Here is a 22,083-nt window from a genome sequence, read left to right on the forward strand (position 1 = left end):
TGAAGATGAACATGAGCGCTATACTATACATACAACATTAACAAGGCATAAAAGACATCTACAAACTACTTGAATAATTCAATATAAAGAAATGTAATAACAATAGGAACAATATACGGGTGAAAAAGATGGAATACAAACAGTATGAGTGTGACATTTAAGTGCATTTATATTTTAGTTTGCATAAATTACATTAGGGCACACTGAACGTTATGCACTGAAACATAATAAACATTCAGATATTGTGCCATCAATTGCAAAGTAGTCTTAATTATGCAGGACATATTTATCTTTTCAAAAATTGTATCTGTGAAATTAGAACCTACTCAGATCAGAGATTAGAACAAAAATAATCCTCTTGCTCACTAGTGGCCTCATTTATGGGAAGTCTCAATTAGTTATGGGTTCAGTGTCCTGTGATCATGGGATAATATGTTTTGCAGGATATTTTTATAAAGGTATTCCGTGATACCCACCCATTTTAAAAAGGCACAGATAACGTACAATCATTTGGCAGTATCTTAACTATTTGATGCACAAAAGAAAGTGCCAAATCAGATAACAGGACAGTGTATAAAGCTGTTAAGCTAGTAAAGTTTTGGAAGCAGTTATATGATGTCAAATGATTAGTTATATTTTTATGAACCTTGGAGATAGCCAGCAAGTGTTTATAGACAAATGTCTTTACAATATTATGGGTTACAATAATATATATATATATATATATATATATATATATATATATATATATATATATATATATATATATATATATATATATATATATATATTCAAATTGGTAACATATGGGAAAAAACACTTGCAACACTCATCTGTAAATTCCATAAATACAACATAAATACAACATAAATACAACACCTCTGCATACAGTACATGCTCCACTTTATTGAATTCAGATTTTTCTGCTTTTTAGGGAACATGACATAAAAATTACTTATTTTCCTATTTAAAATCCTCTAAATACATTATTGTTTATAGGGAGGGTTGTCCCAGGGGCAATTTGGATTTTAATCGCTCTTAATACCCAATTAGTTTTATATTACATTCATGCAGATTATTAATTGCATAGCAAAAAGTTGTAGCTGTGAGTTTCTAACTAGCATCACAAATTTTTGGTCCTACTCATCACCAATTAAATCTAATCCAATCTTCTCCTTTGTTTTCTTTTACTGTGCAAAATGCAAATTGTGTCCATGGTGCACTGATATTTACAATTACACATAAGAAGCACTTGTTGCCTCTTATACTTTAAGAGGTGGAATGGAGGCTTTAACATGGAAGCTCAGTACACTAAGGACACATTAAACATGCCTATTGAAGATGCATCTTAAAGTATGTTCTAGACTCAACATACCGTATGTATCAGGTCAATGCAAATGTGAAGACACTTTTTACATGTACATTCTCGAAGCATCATATCCACTTTATAAATCAGACCTATATGCTTTATTTGGAGTCGAAACTTGGAACTATATGTTCTGATACAGATTACTTTATTAAAGAATAATAACACTAAAATAAAATAAATTTGATGAAGAGGTAATCTAACAATCTAACACAATACGGAGAGAGTGTAATTTTTTCCCCTGAAAAATATTGATAGATAATAAAAATAAACAATTATAAAAAACGGACAATTATTGTTGTCTGCATTTAATTTGAAAACAGCGTTCTCTGTATATCCTCAGAAATGCTAGGACGCATGTTAGCTGTACAATCTGAACTGCCCACTGCTGGGTGCAAGATATTGTATCTCAAGTCCTAAAGTCCAAGCGATAGGCAAACTGCACCATGTCAAGGGGAGATTAACCTTGATAAACCTATATAATTAATTTGTAGCTAAGATTAGCTATCATTATGTTGCCTACTACTGTAGTAGGGATAGAGGTTTTTAATAGCAGTAAACATACTTGTGTAACTTTCCATTTCCATATATCTATTCATGCCCATTATGTGTACTTGGCCACATAATACTTTTCTGTACATGTTTTTCTTTTTCTGCCTATCGATTGCTAACTCTTGCATAACACACACAGTCCAGGCTAAATTGACCATGATAAGTTCAGGATAACATAGGCATGTGGAATCTTACAGTGAATAAGTATGTTAGTCCATATGATTCCATACCCAGGCTCAGCATGAGCTCTCACGCTGTCAGTGAGATGCTCATGCTGAGCTGGCTGTCAGCACACCACATGCTGTAGAGGGATAGAGAGGGGGAAGGGGGGTCCAGACCAGGGCCCCTGCCGGGCCCCTTCAGCAAGAATGGGCCTTGGTAATTAGTACCAGCCCCCCCCCCCCCCCCCCTTGGTGGCCCTCCATATCCATATTTTGACAATCACAAAATGACATCTGCGGGGTTGTTAGGATTGGTCTGGGTAAGTGTGATTTGTGAGGCACGGGCCTAGGGGTGGCACCTGTCAAGAGAGGCAGCTGCCAGGCATTTCGTCACTCAGTTTGTCAGTCTGACACTGACTTTTACAGAGCGGCCGCTCGCCGCCGCTCCTCAGTGCAGGGAGGAGCTCGCTAGCCTCCCTGCATCCCCACAGCTGTGCCTGTGTGCTCTGCGCTGCTGTCGGCTGCCACTGTCCCTGTCCCTCTCTGGGCAGCAGTGCTGGCAGCCTGAAGTCCCGTCCGTCCCTCCCTCCCTCCTTACGAGCAGAGCATACAGGCAGTATGCCTGCCCTGCTCACACAATGACAGAAACCCAAGGCCGTCCACACAAGCTGTCAAACACTACTGTTACCTACTAGTAGTGTTACTTTCTGTTCCTTGCAAGGGGCAAGGAACTATTATACCCTGCGGTGCACTCAGGTTACAGAGAGCCCTCTCTCTTCTCATCATGCTGCTGCTACACATGGAGCTAACGGAATGTGTCTGAAGCACTTTAACTGTTTGCATCCCTGCTATTAAACAGTAAAGCTGCCCATACACGCTGCTTTGTTAGCGTGCTTTCCGTGCTGTACTAGCACGGATCAAATCGCATTGCATTGCATGTGCACACGTTGTGCATGCAATGCGATGCAATTTGATGAGAACTAGGTACAAAACGTATGTGCAAGCACATACTTTTTGTACGGTGCGATGAGGTGCGCGGGAGCGCGCACCTCAAAGCACACATCGGGTCAGCTCTCATAGCAGCGTGTATGGGCTGCTTAAGTGCTAATAAATTGTCATGTTAAAAGTGTGTGCCTCCAAGTGTGTACCAAAGCTAATTATCATGTTTACAGTGATATATACTGTATATATATACATAACATATATATATATATATATATATATATATATATATATATACTTCCCAAATGTGGTTCAGCGCCCTTTACTCAATTGATAGTCCATACGTTATTTCACCAAGATAACAATTTATTAAAATCTTCAAAGTTTGATTGACCGTCTGGCCGTACAACAGAATCTGTTGTACGGCCAGACGGTCAATAAAACTTTGAAGATTTTAATAAATTGTTATCTTGGAGAAATGACGTATGGACTATCAATTGAGTGAAGGGCGCTGAACCACATTTGGGAAGTGTATGTTGTATGTAAGTTAACCGGCCCTCGGGTAACATTGTGGTATAGCAGACTCAGTATATATTGTTAAAATAAAGTTCTTCTGTTTGATATTGTTAAGTGCGTCGTGGAGTATTGTGTATATATATATGTTTATGTGGGTGCACATATACATACAGATGGATGGGGGGGGGTGGCAAAAATTGTGCCTAGGGGGGACCTGACCCCTAAATTCACCCCCGGGTAAGACCATAAAAAGCTGCAGCTGGTGGTGAGTTCATTAAAGTCCCAGAGGTAGATACGGAAGAGCACTTTAGAAAATGTATGTGTACATGAATGTGTACAGTATCTTAATTTCTGTTTGGATTATTACTCCAAATTACCTGCACCATTACCTCTCTCCACTTTCTTTCTTTCCTACATTTGATAGACCACCGTAGTGTCAGGAATTAGAACAACCATGTTTTTTATTAGATTTCTTTGCATTGATTTTTACAAATCTGATACATCATTGCAAAGAACAAATATTAATAATTATTATAATTTTTTCTATATAGCACCACAAGGGGCCTGCAGCGCCCAGTTACAGAGTTCATAAACAAGTAAACAAAACAAGAATACAGTAGGCTAATATATTCAGAATTCACAAGAAGTGGTACAGAAAGAAAAGGAAAAACAAAGATAGAACCTATTTTCTATAAATATTTAAAAAGCTCACTTTATGTAGCAAATTAAATCACCAATTTGTACATTAATGTGTGTGTGTGTGTGTGTGGGGGGGGGGGGGGGATGATAGGAAGCAAATCCATCGTTCAATAAACAAGAGAAAATGCTTAGGATGTAGCACCACCTTGTGGCTTGTCTGCTGTACTATTACTGTGTGGTTTCTGCAAATGGTGAATGAACACTGCTTATACAGTAGAGACAGCGATTCACTAGCCATCTCTAGTACAGGTTGAGTATCCCTTATCTAGATGTCCATTATCCAAATTAAATTAAAACCATAGTTTTCATAACCATATAATTAAAAAAAAATCTTATAGTGTGTACACATCTTAAGTCAACAGTTCTGTTTGTTACAGGGCAGTTCCATGTACTGTAGGTAATACTTGACCATTGAACTACAAACTATACACAAATACATGATGTGCTGGTTTTAGATGCATCTTTTGCACTAGTGATAGCGGTGCGGCATCTGCATATTGATAATGATGATTGAGTTAAAATCAAGTGTATAGATAACTCTACAATAAGACTAAATTAAAAAAAATGTGCATATGTGTAGTAATGTCGGGGCAATTCATCTGTATCAGTGCTAATAGATTACATTTTTCAGCTTGTTTTATAGGGATACGGTCATTGGGTCAACACCAAGTAGGTCGACAAGCATTTGGTTGACACCACTAGGTCGACATGAGTATAGGTCAACATGGCTTGAGGTTGACATGCATTAAGGTCAAAAATACTTTAGGTCGACATGGGTTAGGCTGACAGGGTTATTAGGTCGACATAGGTTAGGTCGACAGGGTCATTAGGTCGACATGGTTTTTTTTTACAGTTTTTTTGAGCCGACATGTACTGACGGTCGGTATTTCATGCCCTACCATCCACTAGTACGTGGTGGGAGAATAAAATAGTGTGCCCGAAGCACGGCAAGCGCAGCGAGCCATGTGAAGGGACGTAGTGGTACGTTTTGGTGTCCATGTCAACACAACATGTGCCGACAGGCGGTATTTCATGCCTCACCATCCACTAGGACAAAGGGTAAAAAAAACAAAAACATGTCAACCTTTTCACTGTCGACTGTACCCATGTCAACCTAATGACCCTGTTGACCTTTCCCATGTTGACCTAATGACCCTGTCGACCTTACCCCTGTCCACCTAATGGCTCTGTTGACCATGTGACCCAGTGAACCTAACCATGTCGACCTATACTCATGTTGATCTTCCTGCATGTCGACCTAGACATATGTCGACCTAAATGCATGTTGACCTCATGACTCTCTAACAACTTGCTGGTGACCAAATGATCCACACCTCCTACATAATGAACGTGATTTTTTTTAGAAGTCATATTAAAAGGTTTTCCAGTAAAGGTTTGCATTAGTAGTTTGCCAAATGTGTATTTTCAATTGTAGCAGAACATAAAGTGATTGAAGTAGATTGTCACCTGTGCTGACAGATGTTTTGATGATTCTTGGTGATTTTAGGTCACCTTTGAAGCTATTCGTGGACTGACAGAATATGGAGACACAGCAATTGATAATATTGGAGTAAAGAGAGGACCATGTGGTAAGTGTTTTTGTTATTTAATGATAAAAAAGAATGTAGAGCAGTCATCAAGGGGGGACGGTAGGGACTCTAGTCCCAGCCCAGACAGAAAGGGGGCAAGTTTATTAAGTATAATTCACATGTCCCTTGAAGCAATGTAGACGTTGAGTAGTGTGACCAGTGCTGCAGCCTGCAGGAAGCACACCAATCCAGAGGTGGATTTTCCACAAGGCAACCTAGATGCCTGCCTAGGGCCAAGAAGGTCCCAAGGGGCCCCAAAAAGATATTTTCTCAAAGTCCCTTTGATGTTCTTTGACAGGAGAAAAAAAATGTGGTCATTCAAACTGTATGTGGGCAGTCATTTTACTTTAAATGTGACACGGGTATTAAGGCTACTTCCAAAAGACCTTGAGCCTGATTTAGATTTGTATGCAATGCCGATGTTCACGCAGCTGAGCATTTATCGGTAGACTGTGCTTGTACCAAGGTACTCTAGCAATGCCACCTGCAATCGGGAACAAAAATATAGTTCTATGGATTATTTGATGAAGAAGGGCCACAATCTAGTACCTTACCTAGGGACCCGTGAGGTCTAAATCCACCTCTGTACCAAAACCAGTGTTTAGCTGCTATTATAAGTCCAGGAGTCAAAGAACAAGGACTTGAGTCCCTTATCTTCCCCTTCCTAGTTTCAAAACACTACAGGCAAGCTGGAAATATAGATGCTAAACAAAGTAAACACTTATATGAAAGTGTATGTGTAAGGTTATATTCACTTACATTATTATTTCATTAGCATTAATGTACATGAGCATGCATTGAATGTATAAAATGAACACCCATCTGCACAATCCCTATCCAATATTATCATTTTATAATTGATATATTTATGAACCAGATAAAAGCAACTCATTTATAATTTACAGGAAGAAAAACAGCTTTTATGTTGCTATTCCACATAAATACAGTATGAATCAAAGATAGTTAACATAGTTTGTCTCATTAAATGCATACAACCCCTCCTGTGTATAGCGCATCCTTCTTTATTCAGTGAAAGGAATCATTATTAACAATTAATGTTGCATAATTATTTATAAAGGGTTAGTATATTCTACCGGGCTGTATAATGAGATACATTTTCCTACTAGCTACCTACAGATCTATATATTTCCTTGTACATACCCATTTACCATCTCAATTCTAGTGTAACTGTCATTTTAAATAATTAATCAGTCGCTGTAATATGCTTTTGTTTTAGAAACACCAGCAACTGAATCTCCCATTTCTACTGTAACAAAAATTCCAACTTCTCCATCAACAACAACATTGACGTCTGCACCAGATATATCAGGTATATATTTACAAATCAGTGACAATCTTCATATACAGTCATACTTGCCTACATGTACAGTCATACTTTCCTACTTTTGAAAACTAGTTTCAGGGAGATTCTAGTTGGTAACATAGTTGGTAATAGAATTTTGCAAGGCGAAATTGAGAGGGCGTGTCATGCTCCACCCAAAGTGCGTGTCTAGTTCCATATATGGAGAGATTGTGAAAAGAATTTGTGAACATGGTACCTAGAAGCGTTTTTCCCCAAAAAATGTTACAGTGTAATGAGGGCTAGGTGAAATGAGGGAGATTGTTAGACTAATGAGGGAGAGAGGAAGATTGCTGCTATTTCAGGGAGTCTCCTGCAGAATGCAGGAGGATAGGCAGCTATGTGTACAGTATGCTTATTTTGTATCTAGGTTTCTTACAGTGCCCATTTCATTATTTGCAGGAGGGACTTGCAGTGGCTATGGTGATCCCCATTACTTCACGTTTGATGGTTACAGCCATACATTCATGGGAAACTGCACTTACACACTGACAAAACTTTGTGACACTAATAGCAGTTTGCCATACTTTAATGTGGAAGTCGAACATGAGTACAGAGATGGTAACACACGTGTATCCTATGTAAAACAAGTAACAGTGTATGTCCACAATTACAAAATCAGTCTAGAAAAACAAAAGGTTGTGAAGGTAAGTTACAAGTTGGGTTTACTTTTTATGCTTCCAATGTGAATATTTTTGTATGACCAATAGTCAGTGCAATGCTTCAAATGGTCTAAGCACTTACCCAGCCTTTCTTGAACCTATAAACAAATGATTGTAATACATAAATATGTATATTTATAAAGCTGTATTAAGTTTATCTCTCTCTCGAATTATCAAAAAGTTTACAGTGACAAAGGGGGAGATTCTCTAAGCTAAAAATGCGTTAAAAACCCTGTTATCAGGGTTTTTACCGCATTTTGGGATGCACTAAGCATCCCCCTCCGGGTTACCGCGGCGGGGGGGTATCGCCAGAAAAATCTGGCGATGCCCCATAGAAGCCTATGGGCTTCTACCCCAACCCTCTGCCACCCCGTACCGCCCCACCCGCTGCCCTGCACCGCCCCCCACCACCCCGCATTGCCCCACTCACCTGTGTCTGGGCAGCACAGAGCTGTGCTGCCCGGAATTGTGACCTCCTCCTCCCTGTACTGATCTTCTTCCGGGTGCAGGGAGGATGAGAGCCCGGCGCAGCAGTGCTGGGTAAGGGAGGGAGGGGAGAGCCGCCGGGTCCCCATGGGACTCGCTGACTCTCACCGCAAAGGACAGCTCTTAACGCAAGAGCTGTCCATTGCCATAATTATCACATATGTTAGTGCATATTCGATAATTATGAATAGGATGTGCCGCGATAGGGGGTGGAGCTGGGGTGCGGATGTTAGAACATCCCCCCCAATAAAACTCTGGGATGTGTCTGGTTATATAACTTTATTTGCATCTATTTATAGACCTTGATGGGGATAACAGCCTGGGTTTATTTGTCTGTCTCAGGATGGTATAAGCCAGGGGTGGCCAAATCTGTCCTCAAGATCTACCAACGGTGCATTTTTTCCAGGCAACCTGTGGATCTATAGTAGGAATGAATGCAGCAGGTTTTAAAATGGGGCAGTTAGTAATGACTACAGCTGTGCACCAGCTAGGTAACCTGGAAAACGTGGACCATGGGTAGATCTCGAGGACCGGTTTGGCCACCCCTGGTATAAGCCATACCCAGCGATAGGGTGAAACAACAAAGCTGGAAACGTTTTGGGCCCAATTCCGACCTACACACAGGGCTGTGAATTTGCAGCCCTGCCGATAATCTGTACGAATGGAACTATTGAAGGCTAGCCTTCACTGTCCGTATGCAGGATGGGTGATACTCTGCGGCCATTTGTGGGTTGTATCCCAGTGTTTTCTCCTATGTAAGGGAGGTCTGCAGACATCATCAGCGGCCTCCTTCTTTTCACGGCCTTCGCAGTGCTGTTACTCAGCATTTGCGAACTGGGGAAATCCACTTGATGGTGATTGATTTCGAATGGATTTCCCCCACTGTGTGCACATCTGTGAATGTATTCGCAGCTGTGCCCATGGGCGGTATTTCACTTGTGCGGGACAGTGACGGCCTTGCTTGTTGGGCTCCAAACATTTTCAGCCCAGCAAGCATGTCTGAATTGGGCCCTTTTTTGGCATGGCCTACAATGAAATCTCTATGCACATGTATGGCACATACCACTCATGTGCATGTTACTAGAGCGAGTACTAGAAGCTCTGAAAAAATGCAGTATATGAATAATTGCATTATGTCATATGCAGCCACTAAGTCATGAATTATATATACAGCTCTTAATTCTCTCTCATGAAATATGTTGTCAAACAATAATGCAACACTATGGGAGAAATGCAATGCAAATGTTAAAAGTTAAAATATTTTTCATAAACCTGTGAAAATGAAACAACTGCCTAGGATGAGAAGGAAGCACCTAACCGATGTACATACATAGGACCTTATTCAGGTCCCTTCGCTCCCCCGTGCTTTCGCATATCTGAACATGTGCAGACACTGGGTGTGTGGGGCCATAATAAACAGGGTGCTCTCCAGGCGCATGCACCCAGGATTGCGGGCGGGGGTTGGGGGCGTGCAGCGGCAGTCCTGGCAATTTCCCTATGGGAACGCCCAGCGTTTCATGGGCATTCACATGAGAACGCCAGGTGTTTTCATGCAATTTGTCTGGTGATGTGGGTGGAGGGGGGTGGGCAGCTGACATCACTGATGTCAGCTGCCTGTCTACTTTCTCCCGAGAGTCACTTAGATATGCATGCACCTTTGCCATCATTCGATGGTCGGCAACCATCGAGTGATGTTGGTTCCTCCTAGTCTGCGAATGGATGTTTATGTTAAACATCCATTCACAGCCAGTGCAGGCATGGCAGGGACGGGACGGGACGGGGGGGGGGGGGGGGGGTGGCCGGCATTCGCCAGGCAGGGTTTGGTGGACTCGCAAGGCTGCAAATTCGCAGCTTTGCGAGTCCACCAGAATAACCCCCATAGTATGTGCAAAACTCATTGTTTAAACCATCACTTGTAGCACTAGCATGCAAATTGCACCTGTTTCCTCTTTTCATTAATTCATACACTATTCCTAGGTGAATGGCTTCATCCAACAACTTCCTCTAAGATTATCACCTGATATACACCTTGGACTCAGAGGCCAGTATGTTGATGTTACAGTTGCATTTGGTCTACGAGTGAAGTATGATGGAGACCACAGAGTCGAAGTGACTCTTTCCAAAACCTTTGAAAACAAAGTGTGTGGAATTTGTGCCAATTACAATGGGAATCCACGTGATGATAATCTCAATCCTGATGGAGAGAAGGAAGCAGATTCTGTGAGCTATGGAAACAGCTGGCAGGTGGACAATAGCACCAGGTAAGATAATTCTTTTTTAACATCGTGACATTTCTTTTCAAGCCAAAGCATTAGTAACTCCTCAAACTGTACTAAAAAGCCAATTAGGTTAGTTCTTCTTATGATAATCAAAGCAACAACATGAATAGTTTCTACTTATCATTTGTGCGTTAATTCTATAAACCAGTGGTCGCCAACCTAAACTGGGGTGTGAGCTACGAAATTAAACTTTTGAAGAGCCACTAAAATAAAAACAATTTAAAAATATCTGGTCTGCGCATCTATCTGACCAACTTCCAGCCCTTGGCCCACCATGTTGATCTGACCACTGCCTGCAGTGTGGAGGCTCTTCTGTAGATCCCCTCTCCATCCCGCAGTAATTCCCATTTACCTTCCCGCTTACCTCCACCGTGGAGTGTCAGCTGTGCTATTGCCTCCCACTGGTGGTGTTAATATTTGTGGGTCTCCGAAGCAGCCACCTGTCTGTTCTAGGACATTGACACTGGATCACTTCATCCTATCTGTCTCAGCAGTACTGAAGGTAGGTGAGCTATGCAAATTATGTCGTTGAGCATAGCTTGCGAACTACAGGTTGGAGACCGCTGCTATAAACTGATAAGAAGTTATTAGTGCCAAACGATAAATTATTCACCAGTTTATATTACAGTATGTGATAAAAACTGCTTGTGTCAAAACATTGTAAAAGGAGCATTGTCAGAATGAGAGCAATATATCAAAACAAGAAAGTTGGATATGAACCTTTATAAGACAGGCCCTGATTCAGGTCCGCTCGCTAAACAGCAGTTGTTCGGGTGTCGTTTGATGTCAGCCGCCCAACATGTGCAGGCATCGGCATGCTTGTGTTCCCAAAGGGACACCCATAAAATGCTAGGCGTTCCCCTAGTCTGGCTGATGTCTGCCCCCGCCTTCCACCTCCCACCCCTACCCAAATTCCTTGGCGAGTGTGATCATCACTGAAGGCATTCACACAAAGGGCAATGCACGGGTGCATAATCAGGCATGTACATGTACATGCGCACAAAAAGATGGAAACAGGGATAAATTTGGCCCATTCTGAGTGTTCATTAATCACCTCCTCAGTATGTAGACTTTAGACCAGGGTTGGATAATAAGCAGCCCTCCAGCTGTTGATTAACTACATATCCCAGCATGCATTGCCTTAGCTTTGCAATTTGTCAATGCTGAAACTCGTGCAAGGCATGCTGGGATGTATAGTTCACCAACATCTGGTGAACTATACTTATTGCCCACCCCTGCTTTAGACCATCAGATGCCCACTGAATATGTAATGCCTTCAATGAAAAATGGTAACATTTGAAGTTAAGAATTTTCCTAATACTAAATATAATTAATAAATATTAGTAAGTTAATTAATTAATTAATTTGATAATGGTCATCTAACTGCAGATTTGACACTAATACAGTTTTTAAACATTTATTATGTTAAATACTGTACAAAACATCATCATGCAAGGGAAGAGTGTAAAACAGGCATCCAAACTTTTTGTCTTGGAGTGCTGCATTAAGAAAATGACTTTGGATGGAGGACCACAATTGTTTTCTCCTTCATTGTTAGCTTCCCTTCAATAAAATAATGATTCTTTGCTGAGGAAATCTAATTTTAAGAAACTCTAAAACTAATAATATCTTGAAATAAATGTATATTGAATGTCTTTAGATTTTACTGTGGTCAGTTGCATAATATGTAACAAAGTAATTCCCGAACTTAAAATACAGCTCATGGCAATATCACCAATTGATAATATGCCAAACTATAAAACCTCAAATGATAATATTCCACACTGTAGTTCCCCAATTGATAATGTCACACAGTAATGCCCAAGCAATATTTCATAGCAATATTTCCAATTCATAATATTCCACACATTACTACCTCAAATGATAAAATACCACACCATAATGCCCCATTTATAATATATCCCACAGTAATGCCAAACAAACTACAATTATTAATTTGTGGGAAAAATGTCAACATAATGTCTAGTACACTTTAAGAAGTGTTTCAATACATCTATAATGACACAAGAAAACTACAGTATACTACTCATTTTGGAGTGTCTCATTCGAGGAGGGTGTCTCACTCCATATGGTGTATAAACAGTAGCATCTGAGGACACATCTGCTAACCCAGGGCCTCCCTTATGACCTTGGCCTACTTTTACCACTGAAGATCTCTTCTTAACTGAAGATTTCTTCTCAACTGGCTGGCTTCAAGTCTGTCCATGGCTGCCCCATGCTAATAACATCAGCCGAGTACTCAGAGGAAGCAGACTGTAGGTAGAGCAGCAGATAAGTTTATCCAAGTAGTGAAGTCAGCTGGCCACACCAAGTTGCATAAGCCTCCAGCTGTCTGCGGCACTAGGTGGGGTTCTTTTACTTACACTCATTGCCATTTTATGTTATACCTTTTTTGAGTACTTAAACTTCAACACTATTAGGAATGTAGATACTTATGTATTATCTGGACTCCCATGTTATATGCACCCCATTTTTTCATACCCCTACTATCCAACGACGCATGGAGTTGATTTTATATAGTGTGGCGAGCGCAGCGAGCCACCATGCCGGAAGGGTGGTGAGCGCAGCGAGCCCCGCGAAGGGACGCGGTCTCATAAGAAAAACGGGAGTCCAGATATTACATAAGTACCAGAATGTATTCTATTAGACTCTTCACAGGTTTCTTTATCTGACCAATAATCAGATAATTAAATGACACCTTAACACACTAATTGAGAGACTTTGGAAGTAGTATACATTTAGTCTGTTTATAATAGGCCCACTAAGTGTAGTAATTCATGAGAAGCATCAATTCCACATCTCCACAGCAGCACATCATTATATAAGGCAGAGAGTCACCTACTATACAAAGATTGTTAAACGACATCTAAAATGCTTTTTGTTGTTCCAGTTGTTTTCCATCCTCCGAAGTTTCACCTACATGCACACCAGAAGAAATACAAGCCATTCAGAGCTATGAGTCTTGCGCCATGATGCTTCCCTTTGAGGGGGTTTTCCAGTTCTGTCATACTACAGTGGACCCCCGGTCATACTTTGAGAATTGTTTCCATGACATGTGCGAGCTCCATCTAGACCAAGACACTCTTTGCCGCCACCTCCAAGCCTACGCAGATGCTTGCCATGCAGCAGGAGTGGTTGTGAAGCCCTGGAGAAACTCTACCTTTTGTCGTAAGTTATAATATTTTGCTGTGTCATCAATTCTATTTTCCGACGTGTTATAAATTGAAACATTTTTGTAATATTTGAATCAATTTTATAAACGATTTTCAAATGTTATAGTCGTAACCAGTTTCCTTGACTTATAATAAATATACTGTAGTTATCATCACATGGAAGCAACCCTTACTGGATTGTGCTCATTGTGTGTTGTAGTAGGGTATAGCAAAATATAATAATAACAATATCTACAGTAATATATAATAATAATATCTACAGAAAATTAATTTAGCTTATTTTGTTTACAAATATTTAGTTGTAAATAAGTTATGTGAAGTAGTGTTTCTCATAGTTGGATACTATAAAAGTACTGTACAGCCATATGCATAGTGTATATTAGATTTAAGATGTACAGAGAGGAGGGCTAGTATCTATCTAATCTAATTACAAAGGTAATATCATCAATTGTAGTTTCATTTCATTTGAAAATCTTGTTAAAAATAACATTGGATGCAGTAAATGGCAACATGAAAGCCTAGAGCAAAAAGTAAGACTGCAAATATCCCTAAAAGACATTTAGGGGGAAATGTACTAAGATGGGAATAAGACTTTGCATGTGGTGTTGCTATGGGCAACCAATCAGATCCTGTCTGCTATCTTCTAGAGGGTGCTAAATAAATAAGAAGTAGATTCTGATTGGTTGCCCATAGCAACATCACATGTGAAGTCTTATTCCCATCTTAGTAAAAGAAGTGTACCATGCGTATCACCAACAGTTCGAGGTAGAATTCAACAATTCTTGTTTCACTGCTCCAAAATATCTACTTTATAGCTTATTGTAGTTGTTAAATAAACAAAAATTTCATTTTAGTTGGTTATTTGATATATTTATTATGAGTATACTATAAGCCACTTTGTAGAGTTTGTTCTCCTAGGGAAAAAAAATGTTGATGCAATATAAATGTTATTTTATATAAAGACCATGTGCCAAAACCAAGTATTTTTACTACAATAAACATTGCCATTTTAAATCTTATTGCCGAATCACCAATATTTCTACTCTTTCAAAAATCTGCTGCTTATTACATTTGGCTGTATTAGTGCTTAAAAATACATGTGTCTTTTGGTAATTTAAACATAACACCTATGTGTTGTAATTTACAGCTCTGGAGTGTCCATCAAACAGTCATTATGAGCAGTGTGGTACAGCCTGTCCTGCTACTTGTGTCAATCCAGGATCACCATCTAATTGTAATCTTCCTTGTACTGAGGGATGTGTCTGTGACCCAGGATACGTCCTCTATGATAAGAAGTGTGTTCCAAGTAGCCAGTGTGGGTGTTGGGAAGATGGTAAACATTATCCTGTAGGCTCTGAGTTCTGGACAGACGACACTTGCTCTACAAAATGCAGGTGTCCCTCAGCAGGTGGTAGTGCTATCTGCAATTCTGCTACATGTCCACCTGACACATATTGTGGCATAATGAATGGAGTTCTGGACTGTTATGGGCTCACATACGGCAACTGTGATATCTATGGTGACCCTCACTACACCACATATGATAAAGAAGTACATCACTTTATGGGAATATGCACCTACACCCTGTCCAAGCTTTGCACCAATGCTACTTTTCTGCCATACTTTAACATTGAAGCAAAGAATGAGAACCGAGGGAATCCAACAGTCTCTTGGATACAGAAAGTTATAGTAGACGTTTATGAGCAAAAAATAATAATTGTTAAGAATGAGCCCAGTCGTGTTTTGGTAAGTTTAACAAAAACCTTCTATGAATTCCCTGCTACTGAAAATGTTGAGTACTTTTGAGCTAATCTAGTCCCCTCATTGTTATTTATTAGGTTAATGATATTTGGACAAATCTGCCAATAAGCTTAGTGAATGGATCCCTGCTAGTGACAAGAAGTAGTCGATATGTTATTCTAGAGACGGATTTCCATCTCACAGTCTCATATGACAATGATCAAACAGTTAATGTCAAGGTTCCGACAACTTATTTCAACCAGACATGTGGAATATGTGGCAACTTAAATGGTCTCCGATATGATGACTTCTTGATGCCCAATGGAGAACTAGCAGAGAACTCTAATCAGCTTGGAGACAGCTGGAAGGTGGAAGATGATGATCCATTATGTACACCAACTATCCCTACTCCTCCATGTCCTCCAGAGAATGAGGCCCTCTATGGAAGTAATGCATTCTGTGGCTTGCTAACAAATAAAGCTGGTCCTTTCCAGGCCTGTCATTCAGTAATCAACGAAGACCGTTACTTTGAAAGCTGTATATTTGATCTGTGCGTACTGGGTGATGATGCTTTGTGCACAGCCATAGCAGCCTATGCTGATGCCTGTCAAAGTGCAGGAGTTCCCATTGCTTGGCGCAACTCTACTTTTTGTCGTAAGTATCCTCCATCATTTGCAGAACATGTATTATTCTATTAAACATGGAAATACAAATTATATAACAATTGTAAATGTGGATACACTTTTTATGTTTGTGTTGTTAAACTATATATAGAGTCATGGATGCCCAGCGTTCGCAAAACATACAGTAGAACAGCCATGGTGGTGCCTTCCAATCCAACCAACGGCGGGATAGATATAGCATATAGTGAGGTGGTAATCAAGTCCTTTATCAAGAGTGCCGCCACATTACATGCTATATATATGTATCTTAGAAATACGTTATTATCTAAATATATGTCTCCATTCTATCCTTGTCACTCAGCCATCCCATGTCCTGATAACAGTCACTATGACGTATGTACCACTGCCTGCCCGGCTACATGTCTGGACCAGAATGCACCAAACACCTGCAACAAGCCGTGCACTGATGGATGTGAATGTGATGATGGCTTTGTGCTCAGTGGAAGCACTTGTGTTTCTCTCAGTGAATGTGGATGCGTTTATGATGACAAGTACTATCAGGTCTGTATTTTCATACAGTGATGATGTTACCTTGTAATCATTATATCAACATAGATGAAAACATAGATGCTAATAGGTTAGTTTTTTTGTCTATGCTTCAGGATTGAAATATACCATTAGAGATTGTGAATTATAATGATTTACTGATAAAACATTGATTACAAAATGTATTTAATCTGCCATTTGGATTTCACAGAAATTCTGTTTATCAAATTTTTCTAAAGACATATTGATATAAAATAAATTACTTTTGGTTTAAGACTTCCTCTACAGTACTATATACTTCACTTTCTACATATAAGGTATATGATAGCAATAAAAATAGATGGAGTTAAAGTGTAATCATAGGATTAAAGCACAGCACTAGTATTAACACTAAAATAATGATCTGCAACAGTCCTTAGGACAAAATCATTGAGGGCAGTTAAGACCTGATCAACCCTCTCTACTTTCAGTCCCTACAGCTATAATGCTTAAACAGTAGGTTAATCTGTGAAATATCACTAGACAGAGAAAAGACAAGCCATTGACTTTTCTTTTACATTAGAGGCCTGTTCATTTAACTATTCTGCCATCAAAATATGTGGTAACTACTGTTTTTGTATGTTTAAGGGTAGAATCAAGTATCCCTACAATACAATACGTTAGAAAGTAGAAGATATAGGGAGGGGCTGTTAATGAAGCAAAAGTTCAAACTTTTTAGATTAATACAGTGCATTCTATTGAAAAAATAATAATAAGGTTTGTAGGGGGTATTCAATCACAGGTCACGACTGCCGGTACGTCCCGACAGCCCCGTGGCCCTCCTAGCCCATTTTTGTTCTGCTCGCATGCATATCGGCAGGCGGGATTCAATGTCTCGCCTGCCAATCAGCAAATAGGGGTCATGTGCGCGTAAACGGCAGTTGATTAATGAGATCCAGCCGTGATCGTGATAATTCATGGACGTTCAATACTGTCGGGAAGACAGCATTGAATAGGCGCCCCCATTGGAAATAGCGGCAGGGATTGAATTCCCCCCTTAATATTTAATACATATATATATATATAATTACACCACATATTAGAAAAATGTGCTCCTCGGTCAAGTTACAAAGCATTTTTTGTAGGTGGTTCTAACAGTCCCAGCTTGTCATCTATAAAGTCATTCTAACAGAGAACTGTGGACTATAATGATGCCATTGTAATGCTGCTTTATTTGTATTTACTAGAGTGTGTGGTCACAGGCCACTGCACCCCAACCTGGAAAGTGTTGTTTGTACCCCATTTTTAGGAATGGCGAGTGCGCTGGTACATCTGTATCTCTCTCTCGCTCTCTCTATTTATATATAAATATATATATATATATATAAATATATTCTTACTTTACATAGCCAATGATTGCGTGCCACTAGTATCATCCATTCCACCATTCTAAGCATATGCATGTCTAAGCACAATGGCCTTTATTCTGATCTGTGCGGAAATTCCCGCATTCTTACGGAGCGGTCCGCACGCCACGGTGTTTTGCCGCATGCGGCCATCGTCCGTAGAAACGCCCACGTGTCCTCCGCATTCGGACGGACTCACTCTTTAAGAACAGGGCGTGTTTACGGACGACATACAAATCATGCGTGTGCGGGAGAAACACTCCGATTCGGCACGGTATTACAGAGTATTACAGAGTATGCTCGGGAATACCGCATCCGACCGGGAGCCAAGCGGTGCTACCGCACGTAAGCGGAGGATTTACGCCAAACAACCCACTATGAAGTATCTTCTGCAAGACATCACATGACCCACTTATTCAATTACCTATCCTCATAAAAAACTGCTTATTTGGAATTGGAATCAATTAGATTCCAATATATCCTTACAAGCATGCCTAACACATGCATTGCACACATTAACCCTTACAGCAATGTAAGTGCAATGCTTTGTATTACACCCTGTGTAAAAGATTATAAACAATCTACACATATACTATTTAAAGTGCAAATAAAACCAACAACTGTGAACTTGCATAAAGATTTTTATTAACGAGACAAATAACATAATGAAAAAAATATAAAATTAGAAATTAAAGAAGCAGGTCCTTCAGGTCCTGCAGGTCTGCTTGCGCCAGCCGCAGATGGTGCTCCAGTCGCCGGAGGGCCCCATGCACACCCTCATCTGCCGGTGTGGTGTCATCTGTGGGCATGTCAAAGGGGCAACAATTAGTCATGTTATTCTTGCATACATTTCACATACTGCGACAGAAATTGCACAAATGCTAGGTGACATGTGTGTATATATATATATATATATATATCTATGTAGAGCATGGGTCCTCAAACTGCGGCCCTCCAGATGTTGGGAAACTACAAATCCCAGCATGCCTTGCCACAGTTTTGCTATAAGGAAGTGTTAAAACTGTGGCAAGGCATGGCGGGATTTGTAGTTTCACAACATCTGGAGGGCCGCACTTTGAGGACCCATGATGTAGAGAGATAGAGACACACATAGATAAATAGATATGACACATATATACATACATGCTAAGTTATTTACTACATACTGTATTTTTTGGCCTATACACTTTACTCTGCAGAAGACATAACAGTCATATTGTTTCTTCTCAGTCACAACCCACCCATGACTAACCAATGACAAGCAGGTCATGGGCTCCGTCAATAAGAACTTGTCACAATCTGCTCAGTCTATAAGTTCAGTGATGGTTCGTGGCATGGGAGTTATGCAAATGTAAGGAATGCACAGTACACATCCTCAAAATCATAATTCTGTCTAAACCAACCTACAATTCTGTGACGGCCAAAAAAAAAACTGAAGTACAGGGGGTGTTTAGGTAGAGGAGGCTCCTGGGACACTGGCAACTTCTGACTCCATTCCAAGGTAGGCCGGGCCATACTCCATTTATAGCATACATCCTAGAGTTTATAAATAACATTCACCAACAATATAGATTCCACTATTTGATGGGTCATAATCCACGCTTGCAGCAGGTGAATTTAAGCCACAAATGATCCACTCATCCCTTTACTCCAGGATCCAGTTTAACTACAACGGTTATGTGGCAGTCAAAATGGACCTCCAACCCATCCCACAAACCTGTGTAATTCAGAGGTGTCCTGGATGAAAGGGATGCCTTGGACACCCCATCTAACCCGTACCTGTATCTGTAGCTACCCACTTTGGGGTCTATATGATTAGTATGGGCCCAAAATTTGTAATCACCAGTGCTAAAAAACAAATACCAGTACAACTACTTCATGAATTATGCATTATGTCAACATACCGATCTGCGCCGACTCCGGTGCCTGGCACGCCTCCTCCCCCTCTGAATTGGAGGTGTCCGGTGCAACTGTGGCCTCCTCAGCCCCCTCCTCCGCCATCTCCTCGGGCACAACATCCTCCTCCTGCAACTCCTCCTCCACCTCCTCCTCCAACTCCTCCTCCACCTCCTCCTCCAACTCCTCCTCCACCTCCTCCTCCACCACCACCACCACCTCCTCCTCCTCCTCCTCCTCCTCCTCCTCCGCCACCAACACCTCCTCCTCCGCCACAAACTCCTCTTCCACCTCCTCACGCAACTCCTCCTCCTCCACCTCCTCCTCCACCATTTGCTCCTGGCCAACTTCCTCCTCCTCCACCCTTGCCGGCACGTCCTCCTCGGGGTGTTGGCCCTCGTCCTGGGCCAGGCCTGCCTCCGCCTCTTGACGGGCCTGTCGGGCTCGGGCTCGTGCTGTGTGGTAGAAAAAAACATCATGGTCAATGTTGGCTCATTGGGGCACATTTATTAATCCAAAACAAGACATACATGGAAGGGTGATAATGATGGCAAACGATGCAGGAAAGTAGCTCCTTACTGTTAATGGATTCCAAATAGTGACATTTAAATTAGTATGTGATTGGTAGTAATTTGTTCACACATTACAACCCAGGCATTTATCAATGTGTAACACATATTAGATCTGGCACATTGTATGCATCAGAATCCTCAATGCTATGCCATTACATATAAAAGCCACATGACTGCATGTTAACCAGGAAGAAGCACACATAACAGTCTATGGACTTTTAAACCCATGGACACCCACTTATCATGAGACACATTTTATTGTTTATATATGCTATGTTGTAAGTGCGAAATTTCATAGCTAAAATACTCACACTCAGCTATTTCGCCCCTGAGTTGGTGAAGCAGCTGGGGCTGGCGCCTGCGGAGGTCCGACCACCGCCTCTCCAGCTGCCCGAGGGACCTCCGCACCCGAGTGCGGGCGTAAATTCGGCGCCCTGCCGCAGCATAGGCCCTCCGCTTGTGCCTGTTTGTTATAAAGGGCCCTGCACGGCCCAGCCTTGTCTCCATGACGGAGACAAGAACTCGCAGCTCCTCATGCGTGAAGGGTTCTGCCCTTCGTGTCTCCGCCATGTTGACAATGGCATCTATCAACCAATCAGGTGGTGGCATTGGTTGATCACAGTTATTTGTGATAATAACTTTATTGTTCATTTTGACATTAACAGCGTCTCTGCGCCAACACAAATGGTGACAAATTCGCATGCCTTCAAAACCGTAGTGTTGATGTATGGCAATGAACAAATCTGATATATATAAAACACAGTGTGTATGCCCTTAGCAAATCCAATAAGGCCGCGCTCCGCCAAGCAACGCGTGCTATAGCTTAGCAACGCATAGCTGTAGTTAGCATTAATTACTCTATGCATCTATGTGTATGCGTACATTTATGTGTAAAAGACACATACACACACTTGCAGGTATCCTGAAACCAGCATTATACACCAGCCCTGCCTGCCTGCCTGCCTGCCTGCCTGCCTGCCTGCATGCTCCTTGAAATGTTGAAACATGTGAATAAATTCCAACATCATATATAGATATATATCTATATATGCAAACAAATCATACATCAACACAGGAAATAATCCCCAACACATGATAGAATAAATCAATGTACTCACCAGTCATCAGGGATAGTATCAACTACAATAATGAAGATATAACAAACACATAAGATCCCTTGTCCAAGGTATAATAATTAGCACCTATATTGAACTTCCCCCCAAACTAAGCACATATGATAAATATCTCCTATTTCTTTGCCATTAGGAGGGCAGGCTGGCTAATTTTCGTGTTGTAACACTGACAACTAACACACTGTACTTATTTGAAGGGGTGATTTGTACATTAATTGGTGTGTTCTGTCAACTCAATAACATGTACCTGAAGTATCTTTGCGCCACAGAGTCCCGCAGCTGGTATCCCCTCCGGCATTCAGGGGCGCGGGATGGGCGCATGGGCGGATCTTGCGGCTCAGATGGTACCTCCCACTCATCAAAGGGTATCTCACGCCGCACA

The 22,083-nt window shown here is 40.9% G+C and overlaps 1 protein-coding gene across 1 annotated transcript in view; it reads left to right on the forward strand.

Annotated features, from left to right (window-relative positions):
• The window catches only part of LOC146062969 (IgGFc-binding protein-like), a 129,864-nt gene that overhangs the window by 62,528 nt on the left and 45,253 nt on the right, over positions 1–22,083 (forward strand). The window contains exons 4-11 of the mRNA XM_083174978.1: positions 5,744–5,825; positions 7,063–7,155; positions 7,588–7,832; positions 10,311–10,594; positions 13,524–13,801; positions 14,954–15,552; positions 15,645–16,200; positions 16,531–16,730. Of these exons, the coding sequence (XP_083031104.1) occupies positions 5,744–5,825; positions 7,063–7,155; positions 7,588–7,832; positions 10,311–10,594; positions 13,524–13,801; positions 14,954–15,552; positions 15,645–16,200; positions 16,531–16,730 (2,337 nt within the window). The remainder of the gene's footprint in view (positions 1–5,743; positions 5,826–7,062; positions 7,156–7,587; positions 7,833–10,310; positions 10,595–13,523; positions 13,802–14,953; positions 15,553–15,644; positions 16,201–16,530; positions 16,731–22,083) is intronic.

The sequence above is a fragment of the Crinia signifera genome, chromosome 3, assembly GCF_055691185.1.
Source record: "Crinia signifera chromosome 3, ASM5569118v1, whole genome shotgun sequence".
Lineage (NCBI taxonomy): Eukaryota > Metazoa > Chordata > Amphibia > Anura > Myobatrachidae > Crinia > Crinia signifera.